Below are 18,620 nucleotides of genomic sequence, written 5' to 3'. Positions count from 1 at the left end.
CCAAGTACATTCATTTGTAATTATATATAAATTCAAATTTATTTAAAAAAATTGAAATCTTACTACACATTGTAGTCTGCTGTAGAACAAAGAATAATATTACATTAAATTTTGCAAGTTTGATTAAACCTAATTATGATAGTTGTTATATAGGTGGTTTCTTATAATATTAATAGAAAATTTTATGGCTGTTAAAGATATTAAATATAGCACTTGATTTTCCAACTTGAATTTCTTCCAAAATTTCTCAACTTGTTGAGGAATTGTTCCTCTTGATCCAATGAGTAGTCCATATACTTCGAATTTTGATATTTTATATTTCTCTGAATAATATGGGATAGTTTTCTTGTAAATATTTACTTTTTCTTCATGGACTTCCTGTGGCTGATTTTCATTTGTCTCAAGACGAACTGTTGGGTCTATAATGAGACCGAAATCTTTCTCCTTGTCTATAACAATGATGTCACTCCGCCTCACAGAGCCCTCTTCTTCTATAGCCGTGACTTCTTCATAGACCTCGTAACTTTTCTTTCTGAATTGATCAGCTATGATTTTTCTGATGGTATGGTGGCGGGTATTTCGTAGAAGACTACTAAATGGGCACTTTCCAAGGACGTGGGCAAGAGTTTCAAGAGTAAATTTCTCAGATACAGGACAATGCCTGCACTGGTTCCCGTCCCTGGATCTCCCATGAAGACTTCTAAGAGGAATAACGTCTCCGACCATTTTCAAGTATTGTTTGAACTCAGCTTCTGTGAGGCCACAACCTCTAGCCAAATTTTTATTGATCTTGTTACATTCTTTGAAAAGAACCACCCCATTCCCTTTGTATGGAAGTTTACACCAATTTTTATACTCTAAGTCTCGTAAGGTTTCTCGCAGTATCTTGGGTTTTGATTCAATAAATTCAATACTTAAATTCAATTTTTCCAGACAAAACCTAATTTCTTCGTCAAATTGACGAATATTAGGTAAGTAGGGGTTTCCCGTTTGTTTTAATACGCGACATATGTTTATATGTTGGATTGATGATTCCCACATTGATTTACATAACCCAATCCCTTTGTTTTTAGTACTTGTATAAAACATAGAATTTGGCATATCATTTGGAAGATCTAAGATTTCCTTTGTTGTTGATCTTATCACTTTATCAACATCGTCAAAGAATTTCATTGTAATTTTCTTAATTGGTGCGGTTTGAAAAGGATATATTAAAGATGGCCAAATATTATGATTCAATACATACATTTTTTGTTCAGACCTTAAAAAAGGAGAACATGTTAATTTTTCAATTTTGTTTATCAATGAACTAATTGTTTTTTCAGAGTCAAATACTATGCTTTCAGAAAAATTTACTCCTAAGTATTTAATTTTTTCATTAAATGTTATAGATTTTATTTCTTTTGAACATATTTGGAAGTTTTCCTCTTGTAATCTACCTTTTTCAATGTTAATAATTTTAGTTTTTGATATATTTATAGTTAATCCAATTTCTCTGAAGAAGTCACAAATCGAATCGAATAATACGAGAGCACTTTCTCTATTCTTACCAATTAAAATGGTATCGTCAGCGAATCCTAGAATACTTAGAGAAGGCATGTCCTTGCATAGCTTATACCCTAGCTCCTCACTTACGGCATGTTGTGACATTTCAGAGAGGATATGGTCAATACATAGGTTATACAAAGTGGGTGACAATGGAGATCCCTGCATTACACCCCTTTGTATTTTGATGTCCTTTGTTTTCCCTCTATGAGTTTCAACTTTTGTAACATTGCCTATTTGGAGTTTAATTATTATTTCAATCAGTTTCCTAGGAATAGGTAGCTCCTGCAAGACTGAGGATAAGTGGTTATGGCCGATATTGTCGTACGCTTTCTCAATATCCAGAAACATAATACAGCAGTCGGTTTTCTTTGATTTTGCTGATCTCAATACCTCATTTAGAATACTTGTATTAAGATGGGAACCAGGGGTATTAGAAAAACCTCCTTGAAACTGGTTAAATTTGATATATTCTTTTAGTCTTTTGTCCAATATTTTTTCTAATATCCTCCTTAAAACAGAACATATTGTGATTGGTCTCCAGTTATTAACCTCTTTTTTGTCTCCACCTTTATCAATTAAAATAGTTCGTGCTCTTTGAAATGATGAAGGTATCTGGTTTGTAAGGTGTATTGTGTTATAAATTGAACAGAGGATCTTTGCTACTTTCTTAAGTTTTACAATTCTCATTAATATATTGTCAGGTCCCGGAGAAGTGTCAATTTTTATTGCATTTATTGCTCTCACGACTTCTTCTACAGTAAGTTTTTGATTATAATGCGAATCTAAGTCTTTCACTATTGTGTCTTCCACATTGTTATATGACATTTTCATATTTTCATTTGGATTGGAGAAACGTGTGGTAAAACCTTCGTGTAATGTTTTTAGATCAATTTCACATCCTTTATTACCGTCTCCGATTATCCTTCTCACAGCTTTCCTACGCCTATTATAGTATTCAAATTGGATCAGATCATATTCATACTTTTCTTTTCTCTTTTTCCTTTCGTTTTTAGTTTTCCTTTCTGGGTTGGATGATTTCTTATAATTACTATTTTGAGGATAGTCTTGTTTCTTTTTCCTTAATTTATAAAACCTGTAAGAAGGATGTTTAGGCCCAGGAAGATTGTGTAAAGCGTGAGATAAAAACTTGGAAAACTTATCAAAATTTTCAGAGAATAACTCAAAGTGTGTTTGTTCTTCATTGAAGACTGTTAACCAAGAATCGAGATCCTTGTTTATGCGATCACTTTCGCTATTTACTTTGCTTGACATATTGTTTGTTTTATCATCCAATTTGTCTGGAGACTGTGTTTTTGAGCTTTCTGGACAATACTTGTTTAGAATTATATCACGATGTTTATTGTGGTGGCTCTTTGAAATATGGAGAGATAATCCTTTTTTGCTTTTAAAGAGTTTTCCGCATTCGCCACAAGTTTGATCATTTGATTGATCTACTTTATTGTTACATTCCTCACTTTTTTGAAATTTATGATCTTCAACTGAGGTTTGCTTTATGCCTTCCAACGATTTATTTCTAATCTTAGTTGCTTGACATTTATTATTAGGGACATTTAAACTCTGTTTTTTTAGACATTCAATTTCATTATAGATATTACCTACAAGAAAATCCTGTTTATACATTTTGTCCGATATGGTTAAGTTATTGTTTATTATTCTGTTACAAACAATTTTTGCAAAATGTAGGCAGTACACACCACACTCAACTCTTCCACGTTGTTGAAGACAATCTACTTCTAACATATTAATCTCATCAGTTCCCAAGCTGCATTTACTCAGTCTTTCGGTCATTTTCTTGGCAATCTGACTGTTGGATGGAGATTTTGAGTCAAAATGATATGTTGTGTTTTTATATACGTCACAGATCAACAGAGACCAATGACAAGCATTCTCCTTTTCCTCATTAGTTTTATTATTTATTATTAAGAAAATAAATTCACTTTTTGACAATTTCATTTCATCTTTGATTGTTTTAAGGACAAAACTTTCGCTTCCCACACGCAGCAAATGTACTACAGCTGGAGGAATAAATACACAATTTAGGGGTAGCTGCAAACAATTTGATGCCCAAAGGTCTATCTCGAAGTCTCTAAGTTCATACCACAATTTTGTGGAACTATAACTACAGGTTCTGGTTCTACTTTTTCTTAAATTATCTGATTCTGTTATATAATAATTGTCATGAGTTGCCTTGATATGAGACTTAAGTCTATAAAAATGTTTTTTACAAAACGGACACTCTTCTTTTGATACATCATTGCTATTTTCAGGCCCAGGGTTTTCTTCTATGTCTCCACATAAAAGAATCAAATTAATCAAAAAGAAGTAAGATACATAAAGCTTTAGGTTAAGTGATCGCCAAATAACTTTCCATTTAGATTTATTTTTTCTGTTCTTTGTTCTATCTAACATTTTGTTTTTTAATGAAAAATCATTTGAAATTTGGAAGTATATACATCTCATGTTAATTTCGGGATGAATATTTTTAAGAGAAATATGTATGGTTTCTTGTCTACAGATTGAAACCAATATTTTTACCAGTACTATAATCAGTATTGTTCTTATGAGAGAACCAAAAGAAATTTTTGAATGCATTATTTTCATGTTGCCTAGTAACCAAAAGATTACAGATATTTTAATTTTGATTTCCTAACCCCAAATTAAACACAAACTTCAACTTAAAACTATGCACTTGGTTTGAATTCACTTAAAAAGATTTATACATCCGGACATCACAAACTCACTAATTTAACTGAAATTACATTCAAAATCACCAAAACACTCTGAAAATATCTCAAATTCATTAAAAATGTAGGAACAAAATCTCAAAACAACTTTTAAGTTAGCCACATCAGCTGTCACATATATCAAACCGATTTTCGTCAAGTTTTACCCCCTGCTGTGTGCTATGTCACAAAAGCTGATAACGACATGGGTGATTAGTAACCATGGCAACTTGTTGAATGTGTGATGAAGGGAAACCCAAGAAATAGAAGAACAAAGAGAAAGAATAATGACGTTGTTATCTTTATACCCTTTTTATAATTTCTGTTATTGTTATCTTTATGTAAGATTTTATGATTTTGTTTTATAGGTTTATAAAATAATTCTTTTTAACTACGGGAATATCAATTTATAATTTATCAACGTGCTTCTCTTCTGAAACAGCAATACCGGATGCATAATAAAGGTCAATGACCTAAAATATCACGATTGTGCAATATTGTATTTTGATGTTGAAATTTAAATCACGACAAAAGTTTGTATATATCCATGGTCCCTATCGTTTAATCATTTAATATGTACACAATCAATGCTAAATAATCGTGGTTAGTTCTGACTTTTTTTTTTTATTATTCAAAGTTTCAACAAAATAAGACAATCCAAAGTCAAACCGGGCAATGAATACCCAAAAAACAACGTATCTTGTCCTGTGATTGTAATACCACTCGCTGGCCAGTCCTTTAGGTTTAGGGAAGTAGTGCAAGTCTATATATAGCTTCAAGGTCTTACCCATCCCTTCCCCCTCCGGTCCTACTTGACTCACTACCCGCGCTCCTTTCGAGGTCATTGCCCAACCCCTCCCACCCTTCTATTGTTTCTATTCTGACTTTTTTTGGGAAACATTAAATCTATTGTTTACGTAACATCACAATAGTAGGCTAGATTTTTCTACTTTGAAACAGTACTGTAAAAAAACTATTACGCAGCGCCCCTAGTGTCAGGAGCGAGACTAGCACGAGTTGACTTTCATTTGACCATGGTAGTTCTTTTCTGCTTTATGTCTGTTCGTTCCAGGTGAATCTAATTGTAAAGCAAAACAGCCGATAACGACTAAACTAGTTATCGCTATTGCGTTATACGGCTTCTTTGCCGTTTGCTGTTAGGTCGTTGGAAACGTATTGCTGTAATTTTGTCCTGGGAAACGAATGATGGTTATGGAGATTTAGTTTTCTGTCCAAAACGTCAAAATATATTGTCTATCCGAAAAAGTTGGATATACAACGGACAGTGTCGGATATCAAATTTGGGCTCGGTTTGGATACGGATCAATACAGCAAAATTTAGAACATCTTCGCAGACTTGTAGTTATCATCGTTGTCACTCGCAGCCAAAGAATATTATCATCGCCTTCGCAATCTCGGCAAAAGCATGCAAATTTTGCAATTAAATATCCTCTTATATGCGTTCTGCGATCGCGATAGTAAAAGCTCAGCTTCACTCGGCCCATTTTCTATAAAATACCCCTGTGGTTCAGTAAAAGTCAAACATCTGAATTTTTGTAAATCCGAATGTATCTCGGTCTCTATTCTTTTGGATAATAGGAGTTCTACTGTACTGGGAGGAAAAAATAATACCCCCGCCGCAGCAAACCTGCAGACTAAGCGAATTTTCGTTAGCCTGATTGGATTTACACTAAAATGTCTGAGTCATAGTAAAATCTTAAATGCAAGCATGTGTTGATATTTATATCAAATTAATGAGATTAAATGCCAAAAAACCAGAATACCGAGACAAAAACGGCAGCCATTTAAAGATTTCTGGAATTTGCAATGAAGTTCGGCCTGCTAGGAGTAGGAAGAAAATCTGTAAGGTACACTTAGGTTGATATGCACATAATTTTTTACTCGGTTGTCCATTTGAGTTCGGGTTTGCGGCATTCTATTTTACTGACTGTGGATAGTATGCAGTGAATATATTAACACATTTCCTACCAGCCACCACCCTCCTCTGTATATACATTCTGTGGATAGTAGGCTATGTAGTGAATGTACTAACACATTTCCTACCAGCCACCACCCTCCTCTGTATATACATTCTGTGGATAGTAGGCTATGTAGTGAATGTACTAACACTATGTACTATGTATGCTGTAGATAGTATGTAGTGAATGTGTTGAACACATTTCTTATGAGCCATCACCCTCCTCTGTATTACATGCTGTGGATAGTAGGCTATGTAGTGAATGTATTAACACGTTTCCTACCAGCCACCACCCTCCTCTGTATATAAACGCTGTGGATAGTAGGCTATGCAGTGAATATATTAACACATTTCCTAGCATCCACCACCCTCCTCTGTATATAAACACTGTGGATAGTAGGCTATGTAGTGAATGTATTAACACGTTTCCTACCAGCCACCACCCTCCTTTGTATATAAACACTGTGGATAGTAGGCTATGTAGTGAATGTATTAACACATTTCCTAGCATCCACCACCCTCCTTTGTATATAAACACTGTGGATAGTAGGCTATGTAGTGAATGTATTAACACATTTCCTAGCATCCACCACCCTCCTTTGTATATAAACACTGTGGATAGTAGGCTATGTAGTGAATGTATTAACACGTTTCCTACCAGCCACCACCCTCCTTTGTATATAAACACTGTGGATAGTAGGCTATGTAGTGAATGTATTAACACATTTCCTAGCATCCACCACCCTCCTTTGTATATAAACACTGTGGATAGTAGGCTATGTAGTGAATATATTAACACATTTCCTAGCATCCACCACCCTCCTTTGTATATAAACACTGTGGATAGTAGGCTATGTAGTGAATGTATTAACACGTTTCCTACCAGCCACCACCCTCCTCTGTATATAAACGCTGTGGATAGTAGGCTATGTAGTGAATGTATTAACACATTTCCTGCAACCTCAGGGTTTTTAGGTTCGTGCTTGGAACTCTCTTTTATTACCAATTTCCTTGCTAATAGCCTATTTTAATTTGAAACTTTTTTTTATGATAATAAAGTTAGCCTTTGATTTCTTTTTTTTACTAAATAATTTTATATAGAATTTGGATAAGGTTGTTCTAAAACAAAAGTTTTTACTTGAATCAAGAATATAAATTTTAACAGCTAGGAGGCTACTCGATCCACCTCAGAATTAGGCTAATGTTCTCAAATTGTCCAACACCTAAATAGAATTGTCTGTAATAATAAGATGGAGATTACCAAGTTTCTTCCAAGTTTCCACATTTCTTCTTGTTTAAACTATTTGAAATGATGAGACTGTTTTGGTTTAGCTTTTCACTTTTTTACTAGAAAATATTATAATATAAAAAATCATACAAACTAGTTTTTTAAACTTTCACCAGCTAGTTCATGGTAGAAGAAGAAAATCCAGTTGTTACCTAACACATGTTTTTCAGCAACAATGTATTCAGGTCTTCTAGATCTTGATGTTCACTGTTACTTTTTAGTCACTTAGGCCAATTTATAGTATATGAAATTTAATTTGGGTAAATTACTTTTTGAGATTATGTTTGGATATATATATAATTATTTTTACTTTAGCTTGTGTTTGAAATAGATTTTAAACATAGTATATTTTAAATAGGTTTTTGGGCTTAATTGACTGGTAATAGGCTATTTATATATTATTTAATTATACAAAATTTTATGAACTGTTGCATTCCTACCAGCCACCACCCTCCTCTGTATATAAACACTGTGGATAGTAGGCTATGTAGTGAATGTATTAACACATTTCCTACCAGCCACCACCCTCCTCTGTATATAAACGCTGTGGATAGTAGGCTATGCAGTGAATATATTAACACATTTCCTAGCATCCACCACCCTCCTCTGTATATAAACGCTGTGGATAGTAGGGTATGTAGTGAATGTATTAACACGTTTCCTACCAGCCACCACCCTCCTTTGTATATAAACACTGTGGATAGTAGGCTATGTAGTGAATGTATTAACACATTTCCTACCAGCCACCACCCTCCTCTGTATATAAACGCTGTGGATAGTAGGCTATGCAGTGAATATATTAACACATTTCCTAGCATCCACCACCCTCCTCTGTATATAAACACTGTGGATAGTAGGCTATGTAGTGAATGTATTAACACGTTTCCTACCAGCCACCACCCTCCTTTGTATATAAACACTGTGGATAGTAGGCTATGTAGTGAATGTATTAACACGTTTCCTACCAGCCACCACCCTCCTCTGTATATAAACGCTGTGGATAGTAGGCTATGTAGTGAATGTATTAACACATTTCCTACCAGCCACCACCCTCCTCTGTATATAAACGCTGTGGATAGTAGGCTATGTAGTGAATGTATTAACACGTTTCCTACCAGCCACCACCCTCCTCTGTATATAAACGCTGTGGATAGTAGGCTATGTAGTGAATGTATTAACACATTTCCTACCAGCCACCACCCTCCTCTGTATATAAACACTGTGGATAGTAGGCTATGTAGTGAATGTATTAACACATTTCCTACCAGCCACCACCCTCCTCTGTATATAAACACTGTGGATAGTAGGCTATGTAGTGAATGTATTAACACATTTCCTACCAGCCACCACCCTCCTCTGTATATAAACACTGTGGATAGTAGGCTATGTAGTGAATGTATTAACACATTTCCTACCAGCCACCACCCTCCTTTGTATATAAACGCTGTGGATAGTAGGCTATGTAGTGAATGTATTAACACGTTTCCTACCAGCCACCACCCTCCTCTGTATATAAACGCTGTGGATAGTAGGCTATGTAGTGAATGTATTAACACATTTCCTACCAGCCACCACCCTCCTCTGTATATAAACACTGTGGATAGTAGGCTATGTAGTGAATGTATTAACACGTTTCCTACCAGCCACCACCCTCCTCTGTATATAAACGCTGTGGATAGTAGGCTATGTAGTGAATGTATTAACACATTTCCTACCAGCCACCACCCTCCTCTGTATATAAACGCTGTGGATAGTAGGCTATGTAGTGAATGTATTAACACATTTCCTACCAGCCACCACCCTCCTCTGTATGTATGCTGTGGATAGTATGTAGTGAATGTGTTGAACACATTTCTTATGAGCCATCACCCTCTTATACACAAGTGAGTTTGGGTAGTTGGTAGTAAATGTGTTTATAGAGATGAGATTGGTGTTTATTTCAACCTATCTTTTATTATAATTCAATTTATTTTTTTCAGCTAAGAAGTCTGACCAAGAAAAAATCACGCTCAATGAGGCTGCATTCCGCTGGCAACTGAATGAAGACCAGATGGCAACTGACAAACTCTCCGACGGCATCCGAAAGTTTGCTGAAGATTCTCGCAAACTGGAGAAGTTGCTGCAAGACCTTATTCAGAAGAAGTAAATCATTCTGGAGCCTAATGTTACAAAAGACGACTGATTCATCATTCCAATTTGTTAATTATATGTTGGTGCAGAGTTTGGGTTTTTTATATTGGTTGTGAGTTTAAATAAATATTTATTTTAAATTTGATTTTTTTTCAAACCGCAACAAACATGTTTCCTTCCAAGGGCCATTCCTTTAGACCAGCGGTTCCCAAACTATGGGTCGCAGGTGCCATCCAGGAGGGTTGCAAGAGCAGGTCCCCAACACTGAACATTTAGTAGTGTTTTCTCAGCTGCAACGTGAATAAAATTAGAATAACTCTTGACAACAATACTTGTCCTAATTTATCTACAACGTCAACAAAATAATTTAGTATTATTACTTTTGATCTACGTTGGACATATAGCTTGTGATGTGGAAGACATTGTTTTTGCGGACACAAAGCACTTCTGCTTCATTGTAAAGTAAGCTGGCATTCAAGGGCAAGAGGAAATGTGTTAACACAACTATTTGAGCTTTGGTATGAAGTAGGATTGTTTTTGCTGGAAAAAGAACCCGGTACAAAGTTGTTATCATATTTTCTGAAATGTTATGCAATGAAAACTGGCTAAAACAGCTTGCTTATTTAAGTTATGTATTTAGTATAGCTTCAACAATCTTTAAGTTTGCAAGGAAAGATGTCCACAAATTCTATTTACAAGACAAAATAGAAGCAACCATGAACAAGTTTGAATATGGTCTAACGAAGTGGGAAATGGTTGTTTTTACGCTGTCCTACTTTTCAACGAGTTTCTGCTTACAAATGAACTCAACATAAGCAAAAAAAAATAAAAAAAATATAATTATAAAAATATAATGTATAATTAGTCATTCAATTCCAATCTTAGGCAAATGGTACTACTCCCCTTGCTATACAAATTACGGTTGAAAAGTTATTGAACATTTTGTGATTTTCCATAAAATAAAATAAACATTCATTGAAAAAAACCCTACGGTACACATTTTGTCATAGTCCTTTTAAATCTAAACAAAAGTGTACAACCGCTATTAAAATTACGTTAGGGTTTGCATTAAATCTATGTGCTCATAGAGTGCACCCGCCTACTATACATAAGAGATAACCAAAGCAGCATGAGAATGAATGTGAATTTAAATACAGTATTGTAGATTACTTTTATATTTTTTACATCATAATATTTTTTATATTCTATTATCCGTCATATAAATTATTTTAGAGTGACTCTTTGATTAAGGTCTTGCTGTTTGTTTTTTGTTTATTCTTTTAATACAAGTTTCAGTTTTGCTCGATTTCGAGCAACGGGTTATCTAGTCTTTTTAAAAGCTCAACAGAAGAGGATTTAAAGCTACTGGCTACTCTAAGCAGCATATCAACAGTAACAGGTGTCCATTAAAAATTAGTGGGAACAAATGGAACAAAATTAAGGCAATCATAAGGAACAGATGGACCAGGTTTACAAGAGAGGATTAATTCATCAACAGAATCAAGAAAAAATGAATTAAACTCATCAGCAGTGCAAAAGTCTTTAGCAGGAACAGTAATAGGGGGTTTATGCCTATTGATGTAGTTCCAGGCAGCCTTGCATGCATTTGAAGGCAGTAGCAAATTGCTTCGCCTCTGTTATGTATGCTGAAATACTGTTCTTTAATTTAATTTAATCAGATGTTTTCATAAAAACAATGTTTGTTTACTTGTTACTTTTGTTATAAATGTTTGACAATAAAAGATTCTTCATTCATATATTTTATTCTATTTAAATGTAATAACGTTACATAATGGCGCTGCACGGACATGAGGAATATGACAATGACGACACATCATCTACACTAACAGTGGAACAACCTACTACACATAGTTTAACTCATTTCAAGTTCGAGAAGTTTGATGCTACCAAAGAAACATGGAAGTACTACTACCAAAGGTTTGAGTTGGAATTAATTGTTTGTGGGTTACAACACAATCAAGAAGCTAAGAGAATTTTACTTCTGAAATGGATTGGTGCTGAACATTATAGAATTGTGGTTGATAACTTTTATCCAACACCTATTTTAACAGTAGATTACGAGGAAATTGTTGAGTTCATTTCAAATTTCTATAAACCAAAAACATCCTATTTGGCCGAAAGACTCAAATTTGGAAAAATCTTGAAGAACAAAGATCAATCAATACGCATATTTGTAAACAATTTGAGAGCTGGTGCGACGGAATGTGAGTTTAAAGATACACTTGACGAAAGACTGCGAGACCAGTTCTTATTGGGTTTAAATGATCCTAAACTGCAAGAAGAGCTCATCAGAAAACATCCTGAGGAAAAAGCAAGACTTGTCGACATCGTTAAAGACGCCTACCTCATGGAAATGGCACATTCTCAACAACAACAAATAGAAACACTTGGGACATTTTCATGTGACGCACAGGTAAATAAGGTAGGGGCTACACGAACTACTAAACCTTTATACAAAAGGGACAGTACTAGAATCAGCTTGAATCCTGAGTCACAGTGTTTGAGGTGTGGTTTAGCAAAACATAAAACAGGTGAGCATTGCAAGGCAATGAATATTCAATGTAGAGCTTGTGGGAAAATGGGGCATTTTGAAAGAGTTTGTCTGAAATCCAAAAATGTCGTCATTGAGAAAAATCTTTCAAGACGTTATGTCAAACAAATTGATAAGTTTGCTGGTATGAGTGATTATAGTTACAATGTAGACTTTTCCCGACATAATAATGACGGATGTCCTGACATATCTGATGAACTAGAAGCTGGTTCGGTAAAAAACATAAGTCAAATTAATAATGTTGAGAAATTTTGTTACGTTGTTAATTTAACAATAAATAGGGTTCCAATAACGATGGAATATGACACTGCTGCTGCAAGAACTATAATTAGTAAATCTACGTGGAAACAAATTGGTGAACCGGCACTGACTCCTACGGAGGAGCTGGGTGCTTATCCGTCATTTAGAATACCTATGCTCGGCGAGACTAAGGTCGCGGTTTCGTTAGGATCAACTACTTTGCAATTAAGTGTTGCTGTCACTGACAGTGTTTCAGGTACACCTTTGCTTGGTAAAGATTGGATTGCAGCATTTAATCTAGATCCTAACTGTGAACATGTATGTAAGCAAAATTCTTATAGCGTCAATCATATTAACACGGACATTATAGACAAAGAGGGGGAGAAAGTAAGATATATAGAGAGTTCAAAGACATAATTACCAATAACCTAGGAACAGTGAAAAACTTCAAAGCTAAGGTTAGAGTAGCTAATGATGTACAATTGCCAATACACAAACCGAGACCTGTTCCGTTCGCATTACACAGTGCAACTAGCAAGGAACTAGATCGTTTAGTGTCCTCAGGGGTCTTAGAACCTGTGGATCCAGCTACTACTCCGATCCTTTGTGCTTCTCCTTTAGTTGTTGTACCAAAGTCTAATGGTGAGGTACGATTATGTGCAGATTTCAAGGTATCAATCAACCCTCATTTAATCGATGACGAATACTGCATCCCTACGTTTGAAGAAACAGTACTTAAGTTGAATGGTTCAAAATTCTTTTCAGTTATTGATTTGAAGGATGCGTATCTACAGATTCCAGTGGACGAAGAATCAAAACAATATCTAGTGGTAGCGACACATAAAGGATATTTTACCTTCAATAGATTACCTTTTGGTATTAAGACTGCACCTAAGATTTTTCAAAAGCTGATGGACCAATTATTAGTTGGTACCGATGATTGTGCGTGGTATTTTGACGACATATGTGTGGGCGGTAGAAGTGGACCAGAACACATTGATAGGCTCAAAACAGTTTTAAATATATTGAGAAGAGCAGGACTATGCACGCGTGAAGATAAACTACAGCTTTTCAAACAAAGTATGACTTATCTTGGGCACAAAATTAGTGCTCTTGGTATTCAGCCTGTTGAAGATCGTGTAGAAGCTATCAAGAAACAACCCCCACCAAAGAACGTTTCTGAGCTTAGATCATTTCTTGGATCTGTGAATTACTATTCAAGATTTATTCCAAATTTGCAATCTCTTTGTTTTCCTTTACATAGACTTTTGCACAAGAACTCAACTTGGGCCTGGAATAGTGACTGTGAGGACGCATTCAACCATATTAAGAGCAACATCTCAAACAATATGGTACTTGTACATTATGATCCTAAACTTCCACTTATCCTTGCAACAGATGCTTGCAATATTGGATTAGGAGCAGTTCTCCTTCATCGTTGTTCTGATGGCAGTCAGAAACCAATTGCAGCCGCTTCAAGGACATTAAATTCAGCAGAACAGAACTATTCTTCTATAGATAAGGAGGCACTGGCCATTATCTTTGGTGTTGAGAAATTCTACAAATATCTCTATGGTAGGCATTTCACTCTTTTGTGTGATCATAAACCACTCGAACGAATTTTTGGGGCAAAGCAGCCTATACCTAAACATGCCATGCCGCTTCCAGACTTGCAAGATGGGCTATTATACTCAGTGGATACGACTACGATATAAACTACAGGGCTGGAAAAGATAATGTTCTGGCAGATTGTCTGAGTAGATTACCTTTAGAAGGAGGAACAAACATTGATACGTATCAGACGCTTGGTGAAGTAAACCAAGTTAGATCTATGAGAATTGAAGATTTGCCACTTACCAAACGAACGCTTCAAGATAACACTCACAGAGATGATGAACTGAAACACATTATATCCTATTGTGTCAGGGGATGGCCCGATCGAAGTTCAATTCCGGACAATTTGAAGATATTCTATGACAAGAGACACGAACTATCTTATGAAGAGGGGATTTTATTGTGGCAAGAAAGAATAGTGATTCCTAAGTCACTTAGGGGAGACATTCTTAGTTACCTCCACGTTTCACACCCAGGAATAGTTGCCATGCGCTCTTTGGCGAAGTTGTATGTTTACTGGCCAAAAATAGACGATGACATTGAAAACTTAGTGAAAACTTGTACAAGATGCCAAACATTCAGGAAGAATGATGTCGAAACGCCACTCAATTCATGGAATATACCTGAAAATGCTTGGGAAAGATTACATATTGATTTCAAAGGACCTTTTGACGGATACATGTGGTTAGTGGTAATAGACGCATATTCTCGATGGTTGGAAATATTTCCAATGAAAAACGCTACAAGCAACATTGTGATAAGACGACTTCGTGAACTTTTCTGTAGATATGGACTTGTGAAACAAATTGTTACTGACAATGGAAATCAGTTTGTCTCAGAAGAATTTAGAGAGTTTTGCCGCAAGAATAACGTCATTCACATCAGAACCACTCCCTACCACAGTCGTTCCAACGGTTGTGTTGAACGAGTCATTCAGACATTTCAAAACAAGTATCTCATGACTGACATAAATGATCACGAACAAAGACTCCATACACTTTTATTCTCATACAGAACAACTCCACATTCATCGACTGGACGGACACCAGCTGAACTTTTCCTGAAAAGAAACCCAAGAACTTTGATTGACACCCTAAGACCGGACGTGAAGGAAAAGATGAAACAGTCGTCAGAACGCCAAAAGTTTTATCATGATATCCACTCTAAACGTAAAGACTTTAGTGCAGGTGATACAGTTTGGGTGAAACGGAATCCAAATGAAAATTGGAGAGAAGGGGTAGTGCTAAGGAAAACAGCACCATTGTCATACAGAGTGAACATTGATGACAAAGAATACAGGCAGCATGCCGACCATTTAAGAACACGTCAACAAATACAGCCTGCACAACAATCCATTCAACAACAAACTTCACAAAAACTAACTTCACCTTCATCTGGTACTACAAACCAGAGAAAATCAAGTCGGAATATAAGAAGGCCAATGTATTACCATGATGAATATTAGTCCTCCAGGCATTTAAAGAAGGAAGGGGGAAATGTTATGTATGCTGAAATACTGTTCTTTAATTTAATTCAATCAGATGTTTTCATAAAAACAATGTTTGTTTACTTGTTACTTTTGTTATAAATGTTTGACAATAAAAGATTCTTCATTCATATATTTTATTCTATTTAAATGTAATAACGTTACAGCCTCCCTTACCTTCAAACGATAATACTTCCTGAGATCACGGAGGTAGGGCAACAATTGTGGGTTATTCTTGCATGATAAGTCACTGATACCTAGGATAAAATTCTTAAAGGCAGAGAGTTCAGGTGTGTACCAGTTGTTTACACTGCAGCCAGCATTTGCCTTGGCTGAAGGCACAGTCCTGCAGGTTTTATTTCTTAAGGGAAACAATTAATAGTCAAACACTTTCATAAACTTATCAAAGAAATAGTCAAAGGATTGTTCAGCATTAAATGATTCTATTTCAGAGAGCCACTTTACTGCCAGATCAGTCAATACACATCACCAGACGATGACTACTGATCTAACTAAACAACAAAACCTCCAAAACTACTTTGGAAACAGGATGTATAGTTTCCTGTTAAAACAGGATAGGGCTCCTTTATTTCGAATTATAAAGTGCTTTGCCAACAAAACTTCAAATTACTGCCTGCCCTCTACTTGGACTTTGAAATACCGAGTTTATCTAAGTGCATGGTAAAACTTTTAAATATTTAGTGATTCTCTACGGACTGAGTTTTTCTTTTGAATTATCGAAAGTTTCAAGTTATTGAGTGTTTGAATTACCAACAGTGGACTATACTGCATGCCACACAACTTAGGCAAGGTCATTCATTGCCTTCCCCTCTCCTACTACACCCTCACTACCCTTGACGTCAGCGACACTGTTTTCTATTGGACGGTTATCACTACCTACTCATCTACTGTCTTCTGGTCCGCTCTTAAGCTGCTGCTAACCTTTTTTGTGAAGTACTGTCCTTCAGTTGATTAATCACAGTGAAACTCTATTTGTTGTGTGAGTGCTGTTGTGATTTTTTTCAGTTTTGTGACAGAGTTATAATAGTTATAAACCTTTATACTTACTGAGAATACATACTTATCTGGTTAAGCTTTTGAGAGTGTGTTTTTTATTTTCAAGACCTTGATTACCAAACTTATCTAGTTACAACTTTTTAACTAGTCCCACAGTGTTAGAAATTTGAAATGAAATTCATGATGGTTTATTTACAGTTTTTCATATTTTCATATTTTTTGTGACCTTGATAAGGGTCAGTGGTATTAGGCAAAAACGCTTTAGGATAAGCAAAAAGTAGTGAAATGCCAGATTTGAAGCTCGACCCATAAAGAATTCAGCCACCTTGCCACTAAAATCAGAATTTTAAAAATTGCCAAATAACTTCCAAGTGTGTAAGCGTTTTGTAATGTAATAGGCCTAGTTCATTTTCACAAGGAAATGTAAAAAAAACTCAATTTGCAAAATTTAGAACATTGTAAATTTTTGGATTACATATTGAGATCTACTGCCTTTATTCAAATTTTTACTCAGTTATGGAATATGGTTCAGGTAGTATTAGATCATAAAATGTGCGAGTTTTTATTTCTTTATTACAAAATTGCAAACAGAACTTAGATCTAATTTTTTTTTTTATAAGTTAAATAATACACACCAAATTATAATCTGTACATTTACTTGTGCAGAAGAAAATACTGATAAATTATTCATATTTGCGGAACACTTTAAATAAGAACATTTTAAACTGCTGATACTAGAGAATGCTCAATTTGTTTCCTTTCCTCCTGTCTTCAAGGTGAGCCTATAACATAAAGAAGCAAATTACATACTGGTACATGATACCAAAGATTACATATGCTACGCAAAATAGATATTGCACCTTACGGCAATTTTGTGCCAAGTCGTTTTTGGATGGGGCCACCTTCACGTAGTTGGGTGGTCCCTCAACAGAGGCGCTGTGTCAAGTCTCGATCTGTATTACCATTCAAGTTCGGGTGAGTTCGGTAATGTTCGCATGCTCGGGAACTTGCCTGTACACAACACGCTCGCCGACCTGTCGTCATCGTATCTCTAGTTTGAAAGCGTACAGCTGTCATTAATGTACCATAGCTTTATCTTTTTACAAAAATGACAGTTATTTAATTTAAAATTAAAGTGACCACGTAACAAAGAGCTAAAGGATACTAAAGGTTTAATAATATAAACGTGAATTAATAAAATTCTTAAAAAATTGCAGTCCCAGTGATATAATAAGCTTACAATGTTTTACTAGTTTTTCTGCATTGAATTTTAACGTACATTTAGAGAACCCTTAACAATTTAGAAATTTATAAATCTTACAAGTTTTAATAATTAGTGACTATTTGTGAGTTCGTCGACTTTTCTGTTTTCGGAACTTTTATCCACAAAGTTTGCTTCCGGATTTCTAGACTCACGCAATATCTTGCTCCTAACTCACGATGAGGAATGTATGGTTAACTACTACAGTAGAGTCCCGCAAACTCGGCACTGGATAACCCGGCAGTCTGGATAACTCGGCCATCACCTGGCTCAGAAAATTAGTGATTTTTTGAGTCCGAGTTAAACATGGACACAAGCCAGCTCAAGTATAATCATTTGCAACTCGTACTAAGGATTTGTTGTACTATATCTGATGACTTAATACTGACTTGTAATATAAATCTAATTGAAAAAGGCGGTTAAAAAGCTTAAAAATTGTATTGCTCTTATTTTAAACTCTAGTTCCCGATAACCCGGCATTACAAACTCGGCACCCTTCCAGTCCGCAGTACGCCGAGTTTGCGGGACTCTACTGTACCTAACCATTCACTGGCTACTTGACCTTTTTAAACATAGCAATATACACATAGTTTGTAGGAAGAACATTTATCTACACAGATCGGCATTTGTTTTTAAACTACGTATTATCTCATCACATTATTGGTGTTTTGTAAGTGTCGTTTGCAACTGAGCTTTGAAGAAAATGTAGAGCATAAGATATAGAATATAGATTTTAGATTTG

The 18,620-nt window shown here is 35.3% G+C and overlaps 2 protein-coding genes across 4 annotated transcripts in view; one reads left to right on the top strand and one right to left on the bottom strand.

Annotated features, from left to right (window-relative positions):
- The window catches only part of LOC128987815 (transaldolase-like), a 43,748-nt gene extending 33,920 nt beyond the window's left edge, over positions 1-9,828 (top strand). The window contains exon 8 of the mRNA XM_054408843.1: positions 9,538-9,828. Within this exon, the coding sequence (XP_054264818.1) occupies positions 9,538-9,704 (167 nt within the window). The 3' untranslated portion in view covers positions 9,705-9,828. The remainder of the gene's footprint in view (positions 1-9,537) is intronic.
- Positions 9,829-17,170: 7,342 nt separating this feature from the next.
- The window catches only part of LOC128987850 (histone PARylation factor 1-like), a 45,757-nt gene continuing 44,307 nt past the window's right edge, over positions 17,171-18,620 (bottom strand). For all 3 annotated transcript variants that reach the window (XM_054408902.1, XM_054408900.1, XM_054408899.1), the window contains one exon: positions 17,171-17,399. In XM_054408902.1, the coding sequence (XP_054264877.1) occupies positions 17,352-17,399 (48 nt within the window). In that variant the 3' untranslated portion in view covers positions 17,171-17,351. The remainder of the gene's footprint in view (positions 17,400-18,620) is intronic.

The sequence above is a fragment of the Macrosteles quadrilineatus genome, unplaced genomic scaffold (genome assembly GCF_028750875.1).
Source record: "Macrosteles quadrilineatus isolate MER2022 unplaced genomic scaffold, UCM_ALF_1.0 Scaffold_2__2_contigs__length_208266976, whole genome shotgun sequence".
Lineage (NCBI taxonomy): Eukaryota > Metazoa > Arthropoda > Insecta > Hemiptera > Cicadellidae > Macrosteles > Macrosteles quadrilineatus.
Note: the sequence above shows the minus strand (reverse complement) of the source record. Positions and strands in the feature narration are given on the sequence as shown.